This window comes from Porites lutea, chromosome 4 (genome assembly GCF_958299795.1).
Source record: "Porites lutea chromosome 4, jaPorLute2.1, whole genome shotgun sequence".
Taxonomy (NCBI): Eukaryota; Metazoa; Cnidaria; class Anthozoa; order Scleractinia; family Poritidae; genus Porites; species Porites lutea.
Window position 1 is genome coordinate 17,458,090 of NC_133204.1, and position 17,691 is coordinate 17,475,780.

General features: G+C 40.6%; 1 protein-coding gene across 1 annotated transcript; it reads right to left on the reverse strand.

Moving 5' to 3' along the window:
* Window positions 1-8,006: 8,006 nt before the first annotated feature.
* On the reverse strand, window positions 8,007-12,842 carry LOC140932734 (uncharacterized). Its single transcript, XM_073382250.1, has 3 exons — window positions 10,478-12,842; window positions 9,975-9,980; window positions 8,007-9,262 (listed from the first exon to the last, which is right to left on the reverse strand). The coding sequence occupies exons 1-3, from the start codon at window positions 12,635-12,637 to the stop codon at window positions 8,303-8,305; spliced, it is 3,126 nt and encodes a 1,041-aa protein (XP_073238351.1). The 5' UTR covers window positions 12,638-12,842; the 3' UTR covers window positions 8,007-8,302.
* Window positions 12,843-17,691: the final 4,849 nt, after the last annotated feature.

A 17,691-nucleotide genomic window follows, 5' to 3' on the forward strand; every position in this document is an offset into this window, starting at 1 on the left:
TAGTTATCTCTTTACAAATCCTGGTATTACCTAACTTTATTTTCAGATCTATAATATCCAACATCCCACACCAGTTTTTCAAACTTCCCTTTACTCAAAAACATAAAATAGCCAAATCATAATTATAATGCAACCTTAAATTTTATAAACAATAACACTTCAAACCAAACAACCAAATTATCATTCCACCTTTGCAAAACTCGTTTTTAATGATATCTAATCGTAATCTGAGATAATCAAAACTATCATCTAAGAAACTTCTGTCATTTCAACTTTGTAATTTCTATAATATTATAACTTTTTAAATTCATAAACAACAGAACATAGTCAACAGACAACAAAAATATTGTCTACCTTCTGCAAAATTCGTTGTACAATAATATCTAATCGGAATCTAAAATAATCAAAACTGTCCTCTAACAAACCTCTATTATTTCAACTTTGTCATTTCTCTGTGTCCTTTATTACTAAATAAACTTAGCACTTCATATAAAAAAATTCCAAAAATATTTTCTTTAAAACAAAACAATCAGTGGCAAATACACAGCCCAAGCCTCCTCTGTCAAAAACTTAATAGGTCTCACTGGCATCAATGAACTACACATGTTCAATTTGTTTAATAATTTATCTTTTGTAACAACTTCGAATTTCACTTTTTTCAAATTTAGCATCGTTTCTTCCATCATTTCTACAGATAATTCAGCCAAATGTACTTTTTTCGATTCTAAATAATTGCATCTCTGAAAGTTTTGAAAAGAAAGACTGCATTTCATCATTTGGACAGTAAAACTTGCCTATATTATTACCATCATCATCTTTAATTACGATGTTGCTTGTGGTACTTGCAGCCATATCTCCCTTTTTTAAGGCCAAAGCACACTTCGAACATTTTAAAACGAATTGCCCTGGAATATCTGCAATTTTAGACTTACAATTATTTTATGCAAGTGTACAATCTCTTAATACTTATTGCTAAAATAGTTTCAGTTACACTTTCACTACTCACATCATTAGTTGCCAACCCTTTGGCTATATTACTCACTTTCTCCAAAGTTACAACATCGTCACACTTACTGATTAGAGTTCAGTTGTTTCCTGTGGAAACTGTTCACAGTAACTAAATGAAAGCAATAGGAATCATCGACATTAACTTTGTCAATGTTCTCTTCCCACACTGTAATAACAATGGCTGTGGTCACACTTGGGATTTGACATTGGTAAAAGGCTTTAACCGTGGTAAAAAGGATGTAAAAAAACTTTACTATAGTAAAACTCATTAGTTGACTTAACACGTTCCAGATGGTTTCCCAACAGAAATGTGTCACTCAAATGATGAGCCTGAGGACAGGTGATAATTCTTACGACATTCCATGAATGTTTTTTTTTTTATCCAGTTACGTGACTGTCTGTACATCATACATTCACTGAAAATTGTGCCGCTGCTTATACTGTTTCTATGCCATTATTTTCTCGGCCAAACATAAGCGGTCCATGCTGAATTACTTCGCGGCTGTGTTCGTCCGAAAAACCGCCTGGTGAGATTACGAAACTATTGAGGAACGGTGGAACTCTAAAGTGAAAAGAACATGAAGGTTTGTTAAAAAAAGGGTGCCAACCAAAATCCATATTCAAACAATAGATAGAAAAAATGTGGCTACACAGAATAAAAAAACGCTTGAATTGAATGATTTACTTCTAAATTTATGCTCGCCTCAGAAATGAAACATGAACATTAGATGTAGGCGTATGATTCCTTGAAATCCAGAATTTACTGTGGACTTGCCTCGAATGAAAGCGAAAATTGTATGAGTCACTGTGACATCTCTACTGTACTGTTTGGCACGAAAAAAGGAAAAGAATAGGCTGGCGGCGCTGAAAATACATGTATAAGTATTCAGCAACGTGACACTCAGGGAACGCATCTCAAATAATGCGACTAGATGTCAACTGAATAAACAAAGTTTAGATATACCAGCAATAAACCATATCGTTTTAGGAAAGTTTACTATACTAAACTTTGCTTTCATTCTACCGCCGTTGCCACCGCAACAGACTACATCTGTGTTTACCATAGTAAAATGAGAAAAGCCGGTCACATTAGAAAACGTGTTTACAGTAGTAAACTCGACTTTACTATAGTAAAAAAAGCCCAAGTGTGACCACAGCCAATGGCACCAGTGTTATCTCCGAGTACCAAATCGCACTTATTCAGATCTTTCTTCATGATGCGCAAATATATACTTGAAACTTCTAGATTTTGTAGAACTTTTACCTTCAAGGTGACAACATCCCTGACAGATTTCTTGTCTAAGATTTCCTTTATGGACATTTCACAGCATCCTTCAGGCTCCTTCCACTGGAAAGAAAGATTTTTTGCTCTGCAAACCCTTGAGAATTGGTCTGTGTACTTCCTTATGCTAGGACTCACATTGGTTTCCATGACGGGGATCTTGCACTCTTCTTTCTCTTTCATCTCATCTCTCCTCTCAGCGTTGAAACAAACAACTCATCTTGTCCTGCCCTTGCTGTAACTTAAAGTCGAAATATCTGTTTGATCTCGGATTGGCAGGGATTTTGACTGTAGAGACATCATGAATGTATCCTTGAACATCTTTGTACGACACTTCCTTTTGATCACTACTTGAAGCCATCGTGCAAGACGTAAAGTCAATGTACTCTCACTCTCACATTTATACCCACACCAACAACCAAAAAACACCATATCAAATCTCAAGAACAATCTGCCTAAAATATACCTTTTAAGGACAAAAAAACAAACCTACCATCTTTTTCAATCAAACTAGTTTCAACTGTCAAAACAAACCACAATTCATTGTAAGAAGAACAAAAAGTACATTAATTTCTAAAAACAAACGCACCCACAAACAACTAAAAAACATCATATCAGGTCTCAAGACCAATGTGCCTAAAATATTCCCTTTTAAGGACATAAAAACCTTGCCATCTTTATCAATCAAACTAGTTTCAACTGTCAAAACAAAAAAACGAAAAACAACTCATTATAAGAAGAACGAAAAGCACTCTAATTTCTGACAAATAAACACACCCACAAAAAACTAAAAAAGATCATATTAGGTCTCAAGACTAATGTACCTAAAATATCCCCTTTTAAGGACATAAAACCCTGCCATCTCTATCAATCAAACTAGTTTCAACTGTCAAAACAAAAAATCAATTTATCACAAGAAGAAGTAAAAACACTCTAATTTCTCTTTTTTGCTGTTTATTAGCCTTTCTTAAACTGTAGGCAATCTCAGTTTAATTTTGCTCCTTTGTAGATGTATTTCACAAAAAACCGTCTTTACTACTCCATCCCCGAACCAAACAAATAACACAATTCTTTCAACAAAGGAACGATCATCACCCCACTTATTAAATGAATGACAGAAATTTCACACCATCTTCAACAAAAAAGGAAAATGTACAATCAAGTCAATACTTGATGTAAGAACACATCAAAGATCTACAGAAGCATTCTAATATACGCCCTTTTCAAGCGAACTGAACCACCTCTTATAACTTAATCGCGTCAAATCAACGAAACTCCTTTTTAAGCCTGTCCACAATCCTTTGAAACATTCAACTATTTGTCTTTTCATGAACTGGACAGACAATGAAACTGCAAATGGATGTGTTACAATAATTGATAAATCAACTTAAACTCATTTGACTACTTCAAAAAAAGACCAGAATTTTCAACACACAGCACGTCACTAAAACAACGACAAAACACATTTTTTCAATTGGGGGAAGGAGATTACAACTATCTTGCAGTAGAGAGACTAAATAGACTCTTCTAAAAAAAAAGTACACAACCATAAAAGTTCACTTGAAGGCAGCAGAGAGTTTTAACTCAAAAGTATTTCCTTCTATTGTATCACGAGTACCACACACTGACTTTCTGAAGGCCATCAAAAGCCTGACAATTTTTACTCATTCCATCACTGTTTTTCTGACATATCTTTTCTGACAAACCCACTCACCATCCACCCAGCCGAAATTCAATAAACAAAAACCAGTTTGATAAGTTTTTATTTCTAACCAATCAACAACAATATCCACGGGCGCCACAAATGGACCAGTTCCAAGTATAACATTACTTAAAAGTATTAGAAATGTACTCTTAACCTGAACTTAAATTCCAATATAAAACATTTTCGTTATATAGAAACCAAGAAAACGAAGGCCAAAGTTGGTATCTAAGAATGATGTTTTGGAAATATTAACAATCACAGGGCTGACATCGGACGCGATACTCTGCCTTTTTGCCAGAAATGTCGCAACTTCACAACCCGGCACGCAATAAAGCGTTATTAGTTTCAAGTAAACTAAGGCAAATTATAACAAAATTCTCTTACATTCTGCTTCCCAAAATAAAGTACAATCGTTTTAATATTTCTAAATCATTTCTATGGCTATAAAAAGCCTTCTAAAGACAAATCAGGTATATGATCTTTGCAAGGTCAGTGACAGATAAGGCCGTAATTAAATGACCTATTATGCAAAGTAGCGCGTTACTAAGGGTAAGACATTGTTTACCATGCCATATTGAGAGCACACACGTAACAAGTTCAAATGAAAATTTCCGTGTTTTCTCATCACTTTCCTTGCTATAATCGCGTCACTGTCACAACAACATTAAGAACAGCGGTTTGCTCGTAAAATTCAAGATGACGACGAAGAAAACAGCACAGCGCAACGAAAACTAAGGGCAAATTAAGGGCAATTTTGCGGCTCCATTGGACCACACCGAAAACAAATTGATATTAAAATATAAGAATTTATAATACCGCGCTGAAACTTGCAAGGTTTTTATTCACATAACGTTAAGGAAAAATGAATTAAATTCCCAGCAATTGCTGGAATATTTTGAAATTTTGCCGGCGGCCTGAAGTTCCAGGGAGTTACAAAAAAAAAAAATTCCACCTCTAGATCTCGGGAAAAATTTACTGGCTACTGCCGGGAATTTAAAGATAAATGAACAATCTAAGTATCAGTCAGTCCAAGAGAGATTCTCTCTTGGTCAGTTCCATTTTTTTATTCATAGATATCGAGAGAAAGCCAGAAATATGGAATTATTGAATTTTTGAGCCTCCGGTATAAATCGGAAATAACACCTTAGCTATCCCTTAACTATGAAAATTGACACCTCGGACATCAATTTTCTGAAAACTGAGCTCTAGCTTAGTAAACCTATGTAACTTTTATTTGCAAAATTCTTTATTATTATTGAGAAATAATTTTTTCAAATGGAATAGTTTATAACAGATCTTATACCTCAAACTTCAAACACAGTGGTAATCAGGTCATTTATTTCCTTATTATGAGATAACTCTGAGATCCATTGACTATACCAAGAGTTCTATTTTCTTTAGCAGACATAACTGACTCCCTTGTTTGCAAAATAGGAAATGAAAGTAAAATAAAGTTTGAATTTCGGGTCATTCTTGCACCGTCACCGTTGATTTTGATTTTGATTTTACTATTGATAGGGTCAAAGCCATTGTTTTTCTTTGAGATAATCAGAGATATGTTCTTTGGACACAGTTTAACCGAATTTACTTTTGCCTCTTAAAAATTGGCATCTGGTGAGTCAATTTGGCACATTTTGTATAGGTCATCACGGCATTGCTTGACCAAATTTGACCTTGGTAGACCATCTGTGATCATAGAGAGTTCATGGTAAAATGCATCTCCCACACAAAATTTGTCTAATAGAGGATTTTTTTTTCAACATTCTTTTTTTCCTCTTCTGACAAGGTGCTGAGGTTGCTTTTGCCTTCACCTTGAAAACTTTGGCGGTAATTAGTTGAAATTGCACTGTTTTCCTTGTAATTATTTTTCCATCGTGATTGTATTGTAAGACCAGGTTCCAAGCACCGTTAATTTAAAAGAATTACTGTTTGGGGTAGCATAAAAAAGTCGCACAGGAATTTAACAAATCATTATTATAACCTAAACTGTGACACAATGTTCTTTAGATATGAACTCATTTTTACTTCCTGGATTACGTGTTTGAACATGGAGAGATCTGTAATTAATTCGAGATGCCTGGGTTTGACAGCTTCTCACCTAAAATATTATGGTTTTAAATATATTTGCGTTATCTTGCTTATTGCTCTCCTTGGGCGGCAAAACTGAGTTGTTTTTCACCTGAAAAAAGGATTTTCCGATACCTACAATAGGCTTGTTATGGTACATGTAGCCTGGAATGCCTTGTCATAGGCTACTGTACCATAGATTTGTATAACAGCCTCAACTTTCTCTGGGGACATTTGATCTCCAAGTGATTTGTGTTTTAGTGACTTTGGTCGCAGGTTTCAATGGAGTGTAAAAACACAAGCATCTTGCTGTTTCTAACTAGGTTTTTCTTCCTCTTCAGTTTCTGTTGTCTGGGTGTTAATTTCCATGTGCAGGTTATTTCTGTCACTTATGTTCACGGCTGCATCGTCCCGTCTCCGCAGTTTTCAAAGGACTTACATTTTATGGCAATGGAATGTTTCAAATATATGGCTCCCTCGTTATGGCATTACATGGAATCGGCGGTCAGAAATCAGTCTTATTAAATTTTCATGAAATAGGAAATTTCAGGTCATTTAATTGTATAATATGAGAATGGGATAGTGTAATACCGTAACTTTCATCAAAACTTTTCTTGCTAAAGTGGTTTTGTCTACACGTGAGTGCTTTGTTGGTTGAAACAATTCTTTTTAAAATTTTTTAGCCACTCTTTTCCAATTCTGGGATCATCAGGAAATTTAAACGTACTTTCAATTATGCTGCTGTTTATGGCCGCAAAAAACAGCATAATTTTCTAAGGCAAGTCGACTTGAAAGACACTGTTTTGAATTTCCTGCTTTTTCCCACCTCACAGTAGGGTTATTTGAAATATATTATATATGTATTCATCGGCATAATGAAATCCTTTGTACCCACATTCCAGCCTTGGGCCTGTATGCCTGTATGCAGTTAACTGTACATGATGGCAATAGAACTCTTATATCCTTGCCAAAGGAGCCCCAGCACCACCTTACCAATCGCCTGCAGGCAATGTGCTTGTTTTTTCTTATGATTCGTATGTGGAGGCACCATACTCCTGCTTGTATTGCAACCATGCGGCTTGTAACACGCGATAATTCAGGCAAACTGAGGAGGGGCAAATCCATTCAATATCAGGCTTCATTGTAATTTCAACACATGACATGTGAAACCACTGGAGTTTGCAGCCAGGCTTGTCACACCCGGTACGTTGGCTATCCTCAATTAGCTGTTGGCAGTAGTATAAGGGTCCATCTTCATTGCTCTCTTTTTATGGTGTTCAGTGAGATGTGGCTGAGCACTGGAATGTGTGTACCATTGACCTAAACTCTCTGAGAGAAATCCTGTCTTGTAGGAGAGTATTGCCATTGTCAACACTCTGTCCCAAAACTCAGTGTCAGGCAACACTTGCTGAACGAACATGTCCTTTGTAATCCAGACAATAAGTACTCCACTCCAGTTACAAACAACTGGCATTGTACTTAATAGTAATAAGGATGAACAATGCAAGCACAGATCAACCTTATCTTATTTAAAAGAGCAACTGGGGTCCTTTGCAGCAGTAACCAGCATGGCATCCTTGTTCTTGTAAGGACATTTAATTTCACAGTCCTTTTCCGCAGCACTCAGAAAGAACAAGATCATCAGGTGAAGCACCTTAACAATTGGTAGTTCTCGTTTATGTGTAGCCATTGTCCGTTCCAGACAAATTGAGGCTCTGAACTGCAATTGAAAACTCATATGCTTCTCCTGCTTTGCTCTCGTTTGATATTCCCCATCTTGTTGCTGCATTTGAGAAGCGATGAGCTGTTAGGAATTGCCTCCAAAGCTGAACGATCTTCTAACACACTCACAGAAATCCCGATTCACTCGTTTTATTTCTTTCTTCCCGTCTCCTCTTGATTCTCACAGTACATTACATTTTCTCCTCTCTATTGTTCCTTTTTCTTTCAGTTCCAAAGTTCAATGCTATCAGGTTCCAACGTCACTTAACACTTCTTTTAAATCACGTTACTTAATCAAATGAAACTTAAACTCATGTTTACAAAGATAATGGTAATAAAACACCGCACAATTTCCGACACCCTCCCCCCATATGCCTACATTTAGGAGGCATATGTTGCGTTTATCTCCAGAAACTGAATCAAAACTAAAAGTTCTTATAAGTGAAATCGATAAAGGAAACAAAGGATCAATGTTCAAAACTCTACACGGAGTCGTCTTAAATTCAAATGTTCAATGTTCAATTGGCTTGCTCTTCGTTAGCAATATCTTGCATTCGTACTCTCGCTGCAATTGCTGCGTCCCGGGTGGGTCTGAACTCTCGAGCCTCCGGGTTTAGCTGTTCCTGGGGTGTCAAAGGCGTCCGGTCGCACGACAGTTCCAAGGGGTAGAGATGATTTACTGCTCTCTCTAGGTGACCACCTCCCGCCCGCAGCTTAACTCCTCGAACCACTCCATCCCGGCCAGTGTACAGCTTCTCTACTATCCCCAGTGGCCATTTCCCTCTGTTTCGATCTTCCGAATGAACTATGACAACATCGCCAACAGTCAAAGTGCTTCCCTTCCCGTCATGTTTCAAGTTGTGTCGCTCGCGAAGGCCTCTGAGGTACTCCTTGGTCCACCTGGTCCACATGGCGTCTTTACACCTTTTCATGTACTTAGCCCGTTTACGTAGATCACGAAGCTCACTATGTGGTTCCTTCTCTGGTAGGATAGTGGTACCGATGAACTGCATACTGTTAGGTGTGATCAAAGGTAATTGAACATCATCCTCCACGTAACCTAGTGGGCGGTTGTTTAAGGTCACTTCCACATCCAGGAGTACATCTTCAAGTTCCCCCCATCTGAGGCGACCATTTCCAATCGTTTTGTTAAGGGAACGCTTCACCAGGCCAACTAACCGCTCAAACTGACTGCCCCACCATGGGGCGCGGCTCAAATTGAATTGCCACTGGATGTTCTCAGTCGACAGGTAATGGTGAAACTGCTCATCTTGCTGGACTTGTTTTAGCCAACTTGCTGCGGCAACAAACGTTTTTGCGTTGTCCGAATAAATCTTCTCCGGCCTTCCTTTCCTGGCTATTAGGCGCTTTAGACTTCTTAGAAACTCGCTAGTCTCCATGCTCTTGCTGAGTTCCAAATAGAGTGCTCGCGTAAGGCTGCAAGCGTAAAGGATTATGTATGCCTTTCCTTCCTTCTTCTGGGTCACACGGTACTTGATGGGTCCCGCGAAGTCAACTCCGACAACTTGAAAGGCGCGATTTCCTTCGGTCCTGTCTCGTGGTAAATTTCCAGGTGGTGGTCTAGCAGCGGCCCTAACTTGGAAACGGCGACAACCATAACACTGCTTAATCACTTTTTTGGTCAGACGCCTGAGCCTCGGCACCCAATAACGCTCTCTGATGCGCGCCATTGTCAAACCGACTCCCCCATGCAAAGTACGACAATGGGCTTCTTCAACGAGTTTCACTGTGTAGGGGTGCATGTCAGGCAGATAGACGGGGTAGTGTCCCTGAACTCGACCTCGACAGACGAGAATCCCCTGCTCATTCTCTTTTAACCCCAGCCTTTGCCGGTCTTCTGTCACTTCATCACCTTGAATCTCTTGAGCGCGCTTGGTCCAGAACAGATGTTGTTCATTAATCTCGTAGGTTGTCAGCGGACCCGCCATTCTTTCTTGTTTCTTTAGGCGTGAATTTCGCATGAATCTCGCGGCCCAGGCGACAATTCTTAACGTCTTTATCAGGCTAAACTTTCCCAGTAGATCATCAAGGCAGTCAGTTGATGCAGTGGCTCTATTAAAAGGTTCTTTGGTAACTTTAGCCTCTGTTTGGCTCTCAGGAGTAGCGCTTGTCACGATGTCTGTAGGCCACCTGTCTTTGTCTGAAAGCCACTCCGGTCCTTGCCACCACAGCTTGCTGTCATCGACTTGCCCTCCTCGACTTCCCAGGTCTGCCGGATTTTCCTTGGTGGGCACATGGCGCCAATAGATCTCTGAATGCCCTTGTATTTTCATCACTCTATTTGCTACGAACTGTTTGTACTCGCCACCACCCTTTATCCAATGGAGAGCCACTGAGCTGTCCAGCCATCCATAGCACTGTTTCACGGGAAAACCCTGGAGCGCTCTTCCTACATTTGTGATAAGATTTGCTGCCATATGCACCGACACCAGCTCTAATCGCGGAATGGTGAGCCCCTGCTTCGCTAGTCGAGCTTTTGCAGTAACCAATCCCTGGCTCACACCCGATGGCTGTCTCACAACTGCATGCACTGTTGCACACACTCCGTTCTTACTTGCATCCCCGAAGGCGTGAAGCTCGATTTCTTCAATCTGCTCTTGCGCACACGTTAAGGCCCTTGCTACCATGACCTCGGCTGGTAACTCCTTCTTCCATCGTGTCCACCGATTTGCTAGCTGTGGGGGTAGCGGCGCATCCCAGGCCACTTTCACGTTGCATACATCTCTGTAGATGAACTTTCCCTTGATAGTTAAAGGCGCCGCAAGACCAAGGGGATCGTAGATTTTTGCTAGATTACGCAACAATGCTCTTTTGGACGCGACTACCTCATTTTGAGGCAAAACGACACTGATCTGGTCTTCCTGTTTGTCCCACGGGAGTCCAAGCAAACCACCGGTCTTTGCTTTTGATTGGCCGAGCTGCTGTTTGGCAAACGTGCCCTCATCTTCGACTCTTCTTTCACTCCCTTCTAACTCGGCAACATTCGAGTGCCACTTGTGCAGTGTGAATTTAGCGTCCGCGAAGATTTTAATAGCTCCCTCTTTCAGCTGTTGCGCTTCGGGTACTGTTGGTTTCCCGCTGATCAGATCGTCTACATACAGGCTTTTGCGCAGTTCAGCAACAAGTTGTGGCATGTGAGTTTCCCAGGTTTCAAGATGACACTCTATCACTCCCCCGAGGAGAAAGGGAGAAGGCACAAGACCAAACAGCGCTCGAGTAAATCTCAACACTTCTACTTCAGAATGTTCGCTGGTCTTCCAATGAAACCTGAGTGCATCTCTCTCTTCCTCCTTGATGCGCACCTGGAGAAAGGCCTGTTGCAGGTCCCCAGTGATAAGGACTGGATGGAAACGCATGCGTACTAAAACACTCCACAGGTGATTTTGAAGCGGCGGCCCGGCATACAGACAATCATTTAAGCTTGGAACTTGGGGTTTCGCACTAGATGAGGCGTCATAAACGATCCTCAACTTTGTAGTTTCAGCTCCCATACGAATCACCGGCTTGTGGGGAATGTAGAATTCTTTTCCCTGCGGCGGATCACTTGCAACTTCTACTATTCCCTCGGACTTCTGTTTTCCGATGATCTCTGCATAAGTCTCGGTCACATCCAAGCGTCGAAGTCTGTTGTGGAGGTTGCTGAGCCTTCGCAAACTGACTTCTTTATTGTTCGGTAAAGGCGGGTGGTTACCTTTCCATGGCAGCGAGGCTTCATACCAGCCTTCGGGATGCCGTACCAATTGCTCTCGGAACTCTGCGTAGACTGCGCGCTGATCATGTTCAGGGGTATCTTCAAGCCCTAGAACGTCTAACCGACATAGTTCTGCATAGTCCACGTGACTCGTTTGGGTCAGCAGCATATTCCCGTGGTCAATCTCAGTTCCCGGTGACATAATAGTCCACCCCAGCTTAGTCTTCTCTGCCACTGGTTCCCCTGGCAGTCCAACGCGCGGCCGTTCGGACGTCTTGATCGCTGCATACTCGCTCGCCCCTAATATCAGATGTACTGGAAGATGTGGCTTAGGGTCGCAGTCCGTCATCTCAACTCCCTTTAGATGATCGTACGAATTGATAATCTTTTGATAGTGTGGGTTATCGATCATCAGCAATTCCCGTCTTTCCACCTTGGTAACATCAACGTTTAATTCTTCACTGCCATCCGTTGAGCGTACTTTGATTGTGGAAAGTTCTACTTCACGTGTGGTCGATCCCAGCATCATTTCTATTCGACGAACCTCCTTTGCACGAGGGCGCTTGGGAAGTTTCTCTAACAGCGCGGCCGAAGCATATGAACTCCCAGCTCCTGTATCTAGAAGTGCACGACACAGTACTCCCTCCACGCTTACTTTCACAACAGGATAAACTACACGCCCTTTGTTCCCGGTGGCAGTCATTAATTGGTCTCCTTGGTTGCAAATCGATGTATGATGTTTCTGTCCGCACTTCTGGCAACGCATTTTACTCTTGCATTCGGCAGCATGGTGTTTCGGCCCAGTACAATTAAAGCACATTCGTTTCCGCGCGAGCATTCTCTTCCTCTCGTCCATCGTGGACACGCGCGTGCAATCCCGCGAGATGTGATTGGCGTCATCACAGTAAACACAAAGGCGCTGGTTTCTATTTTCTGCATGGTACAGGGGAGATTTTTTCTCAGGGCGCTTGGGGAGCGTAGACTTGTTTGCGACGTTATTTTCTTCAGTCGCTGGGTTTACATCTCTCCATTTCTTCAGGGCCTGGGTCAAACGAGGTAGATCCCAGTCTTGCCAGTTTTCTTTTCCCCTGACCAGATCGGCTTTAATTCCTTTCAATTTGTCTAGCACGCTTCTTGTCATCCCGTTTACTCTCTCGATTTTTCCAAGTGTTTCCAGTGACTGGACGTTAAATAGCAGGGTTTTATAGAAAGAATTCACTCGGTTCGGGTCGGCGTTCGTCACGGTGGGGAGTTCCAGAATGTTATTGACGTAGGCGTTGACAATTTCACTCGTTTTCCCATACTCTTCCTTTATTATGTTTTTCGCTCTTTCATATCCTTCTGTATTTAGCAGCAAGCCATCGATATCCGCCCTGACTTTGGGCTCCACTAGCTCTTTCAAGTAGGCGAATTTTGTCACAGGCGCTAATTCCGTTTTGTCGATTTCGGCCTCGAATTTATTCCAGAACGGCGGCCAATTTGCAAGTGTTCCGTCGAATTTTGTGATAGAAAGCTTTGGCAGCTTTGCAGTCACGGTTTTCTTTGCATTTTGTTCTTGCTGACTGGCTTCTATGGCCTTTTGAAATCTCACTTGTTGATCTAACAGCTCACGCTCATGGCTCATTCGCTCCTCGTGTTTCATCTTCGCGAGGGCCATTTCCTTCTTATCAGATTCCATCCTGTCTGCCAGTCGCTTGTCTTCTTCCATTTTCCCCACTAGTTGTCTTATTGCCAAGGCCTTTTCATCCGCTTCCTTTAGAAATTTGTCGTGCTCTTTCACCCAAGTGCTGACCTCCTCCTCTGATTCACCATTTGTAAATTTCAGCTCGATAATGGATTCTTTCACGGTATGAGCGGACTGCAATTTAGACATTAATAGTGCCTCGTGTCTCGATATAGCTTCTGCGTTTTGGGAAGCGATCACTTCATCACTCTTAGTCAGAGAGAATCTTAGAGACAGAATCTTTCCGTTAAATTCTTTCGTAAGTTCCTCCATCGCGTTGGCCCTTTTCAGCTTTAGCGTTGTTTTGGCCGATTTGCCAAATCTCAGCGAATCCCTTGATCACGTCGCTATGTACTTGATTTTTCGCAAATCCCTTGCTCTTGTTTGAGCTAAAATCCCAATAGGTCCCGTCGGAGGTGCCAATTGTGTTAGGAATTGCCTCCAAAGCTGAACGATCTTCTAACACACTCACAGAAATCCCGATTGACTCGTTTTATTTCTTTCTTCCCGTCTCCTCTTGATTCTCACAGTACATTACATTTTCTCCTCTCTATTGTTCCTTTTTCTTTCAGTTCCAAAGTTCAATGCTATCAGGTTCCAACGTCACTTAACACTTCTTTTAAATCACGTTACTTAATCAAATGAAACTTAAACTCATGTTTACAAAGATAATGGTAATAAAACACCGCACAATTTCCGACAGAGCCCTAGGATAACAAATCATCTTAATCAGGCTTTTTAATGGCTTGTCAGGATTGGTTGAGCAGGCAGGTTTAAACTTTGAGGCAGTCACTTGGCCTTCTCTCTGCTCAAACCACACTTTGCGATCTACCTGGTCTCTTGTTGCTTCCTCAACAGTTTCTGCTTCCTTGATACTTATCTAGAGCTCATTAGAAGTTGTGTCAGACTTTTTCAGTAACTCCAGCAAGGTGTTTTCAAATTCTCTTCATTCAACTGCTCTGTTAATGGCTTTGGCGTTGTTTTCTTGTCAGCAGGTACAAAAGCAGCATTATAAGGTGCAATAATGGATAGAATAGCTGGTTTGATCTCACAGTTTGAAATGCTTTCGAAAAAGTAGGCCTTTTTTTTCTGCTGTGGTTACTTGGACATTTGCCCTCTCTCTGGGGTCTGGGGTAGCACACCCAAAGTACTATGCCGTTTCTTTGCAGAGGAATTTCACAAACAGGAATGTACGGAATTTCCTTAACATATTAAGGCATGACCCACCCTGCTTTTTTCCTGCGTACCTGTAACTGAATCTCGCATTAAAACCCCAGCTTCAATGGCAAAACCAAGAGCCCCAAGGTGTGAGCAGGCATCACAAAGTCCTGCTATGCAGTTATAGTGCACCAGGCACACGTTTGCATCCTTTTCAGCAAGGAGTCATGTCTTCAGAGGCATCTCTCTTGCTCCTTGTGGGTGATTTATGCATCGTTCAATTTTACTTGTTACCATCCCCCCTGGGCATACCCCCGGGGATTTGAAATTTTTGTCGTTCTTAGTAGTCCGTTCCCCACCCCTGGGCACGAAGAAAGAGACAATTCCCCACCCCCGGGCATGAAGAAAGAGACAATTCCCCACCCCCGGGCACCTGATCGACCTCACATACATTTTTTGAGGCTACATCATCTTGACAGCAATATTCGTTTGGAATGGCAAACTACAATTTATCAAGAGTTCTATATACAATAATCATTACAGTTTATTGACACAGTATTTTAAGGTACTGATAATGTTCAGTAAGTCAGAATTTTCTTAAACCTGGGGCCACGGTTCTCCTTTAAATTGTCTCTCTTTCTAGTTTATCCAGTCTGGGTTCTATTTGGGCCCATGAGCCATTTGAAACTCTTCTCGTGTACTGATTTCTTGAGAATCATTGTCAATCTAGGCCCTGTAGGCATGGGGAGCGGTGCGCATTTGGTTGTGCATTTCTAAAAGATGCCACTCCCTCCATTCTGTTTTTTTCTTTCTTTCTCCCACTTTTTCTTCTCTCCCTTTCTCCTCTCTCTCATTCGCATCCTCTTCTTAAAATTTCTCTCGATCTTCCTTAACCTCTCCTTCTTGATATCATTCGCCTCTCCTCCTCAATCTGATCTTTGTTTGTTAGGTTTCTTTCCCTACACTCTTTTCGTCTCTTTATTAGTCCTTCTTTTCCTGAACCACCAGCCATGTCAATGATGATCAAAATTGAATAAAAGTTATAGAACAATCTGTGGTAGATGGTTTAGTGTTACAACAACTGTATTGACTTTGTCTTCGACATGAAGATTTTAGTACAAAAACAATCAATATAACAAGTCAAATAAAGTAAAATAAAACTTAAGTAAGAGAGGAAGGAACAACAACTACATATAAAACGTTAATATAGAAAATTACATGGCTATGTACGGTTTCTACTCTACTGGTATGTTAAGAAGGTTATAGTAGATTAGAGTTCGGATTTATAACAATTTAGAATATTTTCAATATGTGACCCTATTTGGGAAAACCAGGCTTAACGAAAACTCCGTTGAACCATTTTTCCATTTCAACGCATTTTGGAAACGTTTGAATGCATTACAGATCATTTTCAATGCATTTGAAAACATTGACAACGTTCGTGAACGAAAACGAAATGCATTGAAGATCATTTTGAATTCATTTTGAATCATTTGCACCACGTTTTAAAACGTTCACAATGCATTTCAGTGAAACAGAACACAAGAACCTTGAATATGTTGGCGAAATCAATGAACATGCACTGTGTCCTAATCCAGAAGCAAATGCTCTAAAAAAAAATATTGAACTTTAGAAATCTACTTGATATTTTACAACTTTTAAATTTCCGAGATGTAGAGGCAGCCAATTTAGTTTTCACCGTGCAAAATTTAATCGTTAACTCTAGGCCGTTCACCTTTCGTGTCCGTGGCTTTTTCCACGTTAACCACGAAAACCACTAATAAACAAGCAGCTAACGAGTGACATGCAGACATTCAAAGCATTGTCACGAACAAACGTTTGCGGTCCTTCTCTCCTTTTGGCATTGTTCCCAAGTATTAAATAAAAATCCATCATAACTTGCTCTCAAACTGATTGCCAATGAGCCATCCGAGCGAAGACGCTCGGATGGCGAGGCGGCAGCAGAATAGAGCTGCGCAAGACTCGGCTGTAGGCAGAAAAATTCTCGATCGAGCTTCAAAAAGTGTAGTCTGCTACACAGCTGTTGTTTAAAAACGGCTGTGTAGCAGACTACAAAAAGTGTAACACTGTGTAACCTCCTATAATGTAGATTCCCCTGAGACCAAGTGGTGTGACAGTTTCAGCCAATCAAAAGGCGGTAAACTATACTTGGTGCACGTGTGTTCTTTCCTCAGCGGCACGCGAAGACTGAACTTGAATGTGGTACGCTTTTATTGTTTGTTCACCTAAATCTGGCCCCGGCAGTCAAGGAAAATGAAAACTTGATGCATTGTATTAATAATTTTAACGGGCCATTAATGTAAGGTTTTAACGAAGAGAAGCTTGTAAAACAACAGTCTAAACAAAGAAAAGTTTTCGATGTGAAACAAGCAATTCTCACCACTAAAAAGGATCAGATTACACGAGGAGATAAGAAAAGCTTGATACGAAGAATAAAGTCGCTTCTGTTGGAAAATCTGATGTTGGGGAAAAAATCTAACCAGCAAATGGAAAAATAAGAATAAAAAAGAATTACGAGCCAAAAGCGAACGACAAAGCCAAGAAAACAACGCTTTTTTTTTTTCGAAACCTGGCCGAGTTTATAATAAAGTAAAAACAAAATACCGACGTGCCGTTCATCGCATGTCCTTGAAAACATTTCAAGCAGCGCAGCGAATCATTCTAAAAAAAAGGGAACTCGAACGAACACCAGACACAGTGAGTTCACAGAACAATTTTTGCTTATTATCGCTGAAATTTCGACATTATATATTTCTGTAGTTCATTAGGTTGCTTTTTACTAGCTGTGCACAATTTGTTTGTTGGGGTGGCTAAACGATCAAACATTTGTTCATAACGCGAAATGTTGGTTGAAAATATTTGACTAAGATCAAACGTGGAAAAGCCACTTAAATGCGTATGAGAGAGGCGGCTTAACGGTCAAAGATGCTCTTCCAAAACGATGTTGGATGAAACTATTAGATCGTTTAGCCGTGGCTTAATCTTTATGTTGACCGAACGCAGAGTTTATTTAACTTGTCACGTTGTCACTCCAAAGGTGAATTGAATATTATTCTTTTCATTCTGATTTTACAATTTTCTAAACAAGCTTTGTGAAGCGTTTCCAGTGCATTGCTAATGCATTGGAAATCATTTCAAGATCATTCTTGAACATTTAAGAACATTGGCGGTGTTTCATGAATGAATTGGGGAACATTGCAAATGCGTTGTGAATCGTTCTCCAGCGTTGTAATGCATTCTAAATGCATTTAAAATTCGTTGAAATGCATTTGAACGGGGTTTTCGTTAAGCCC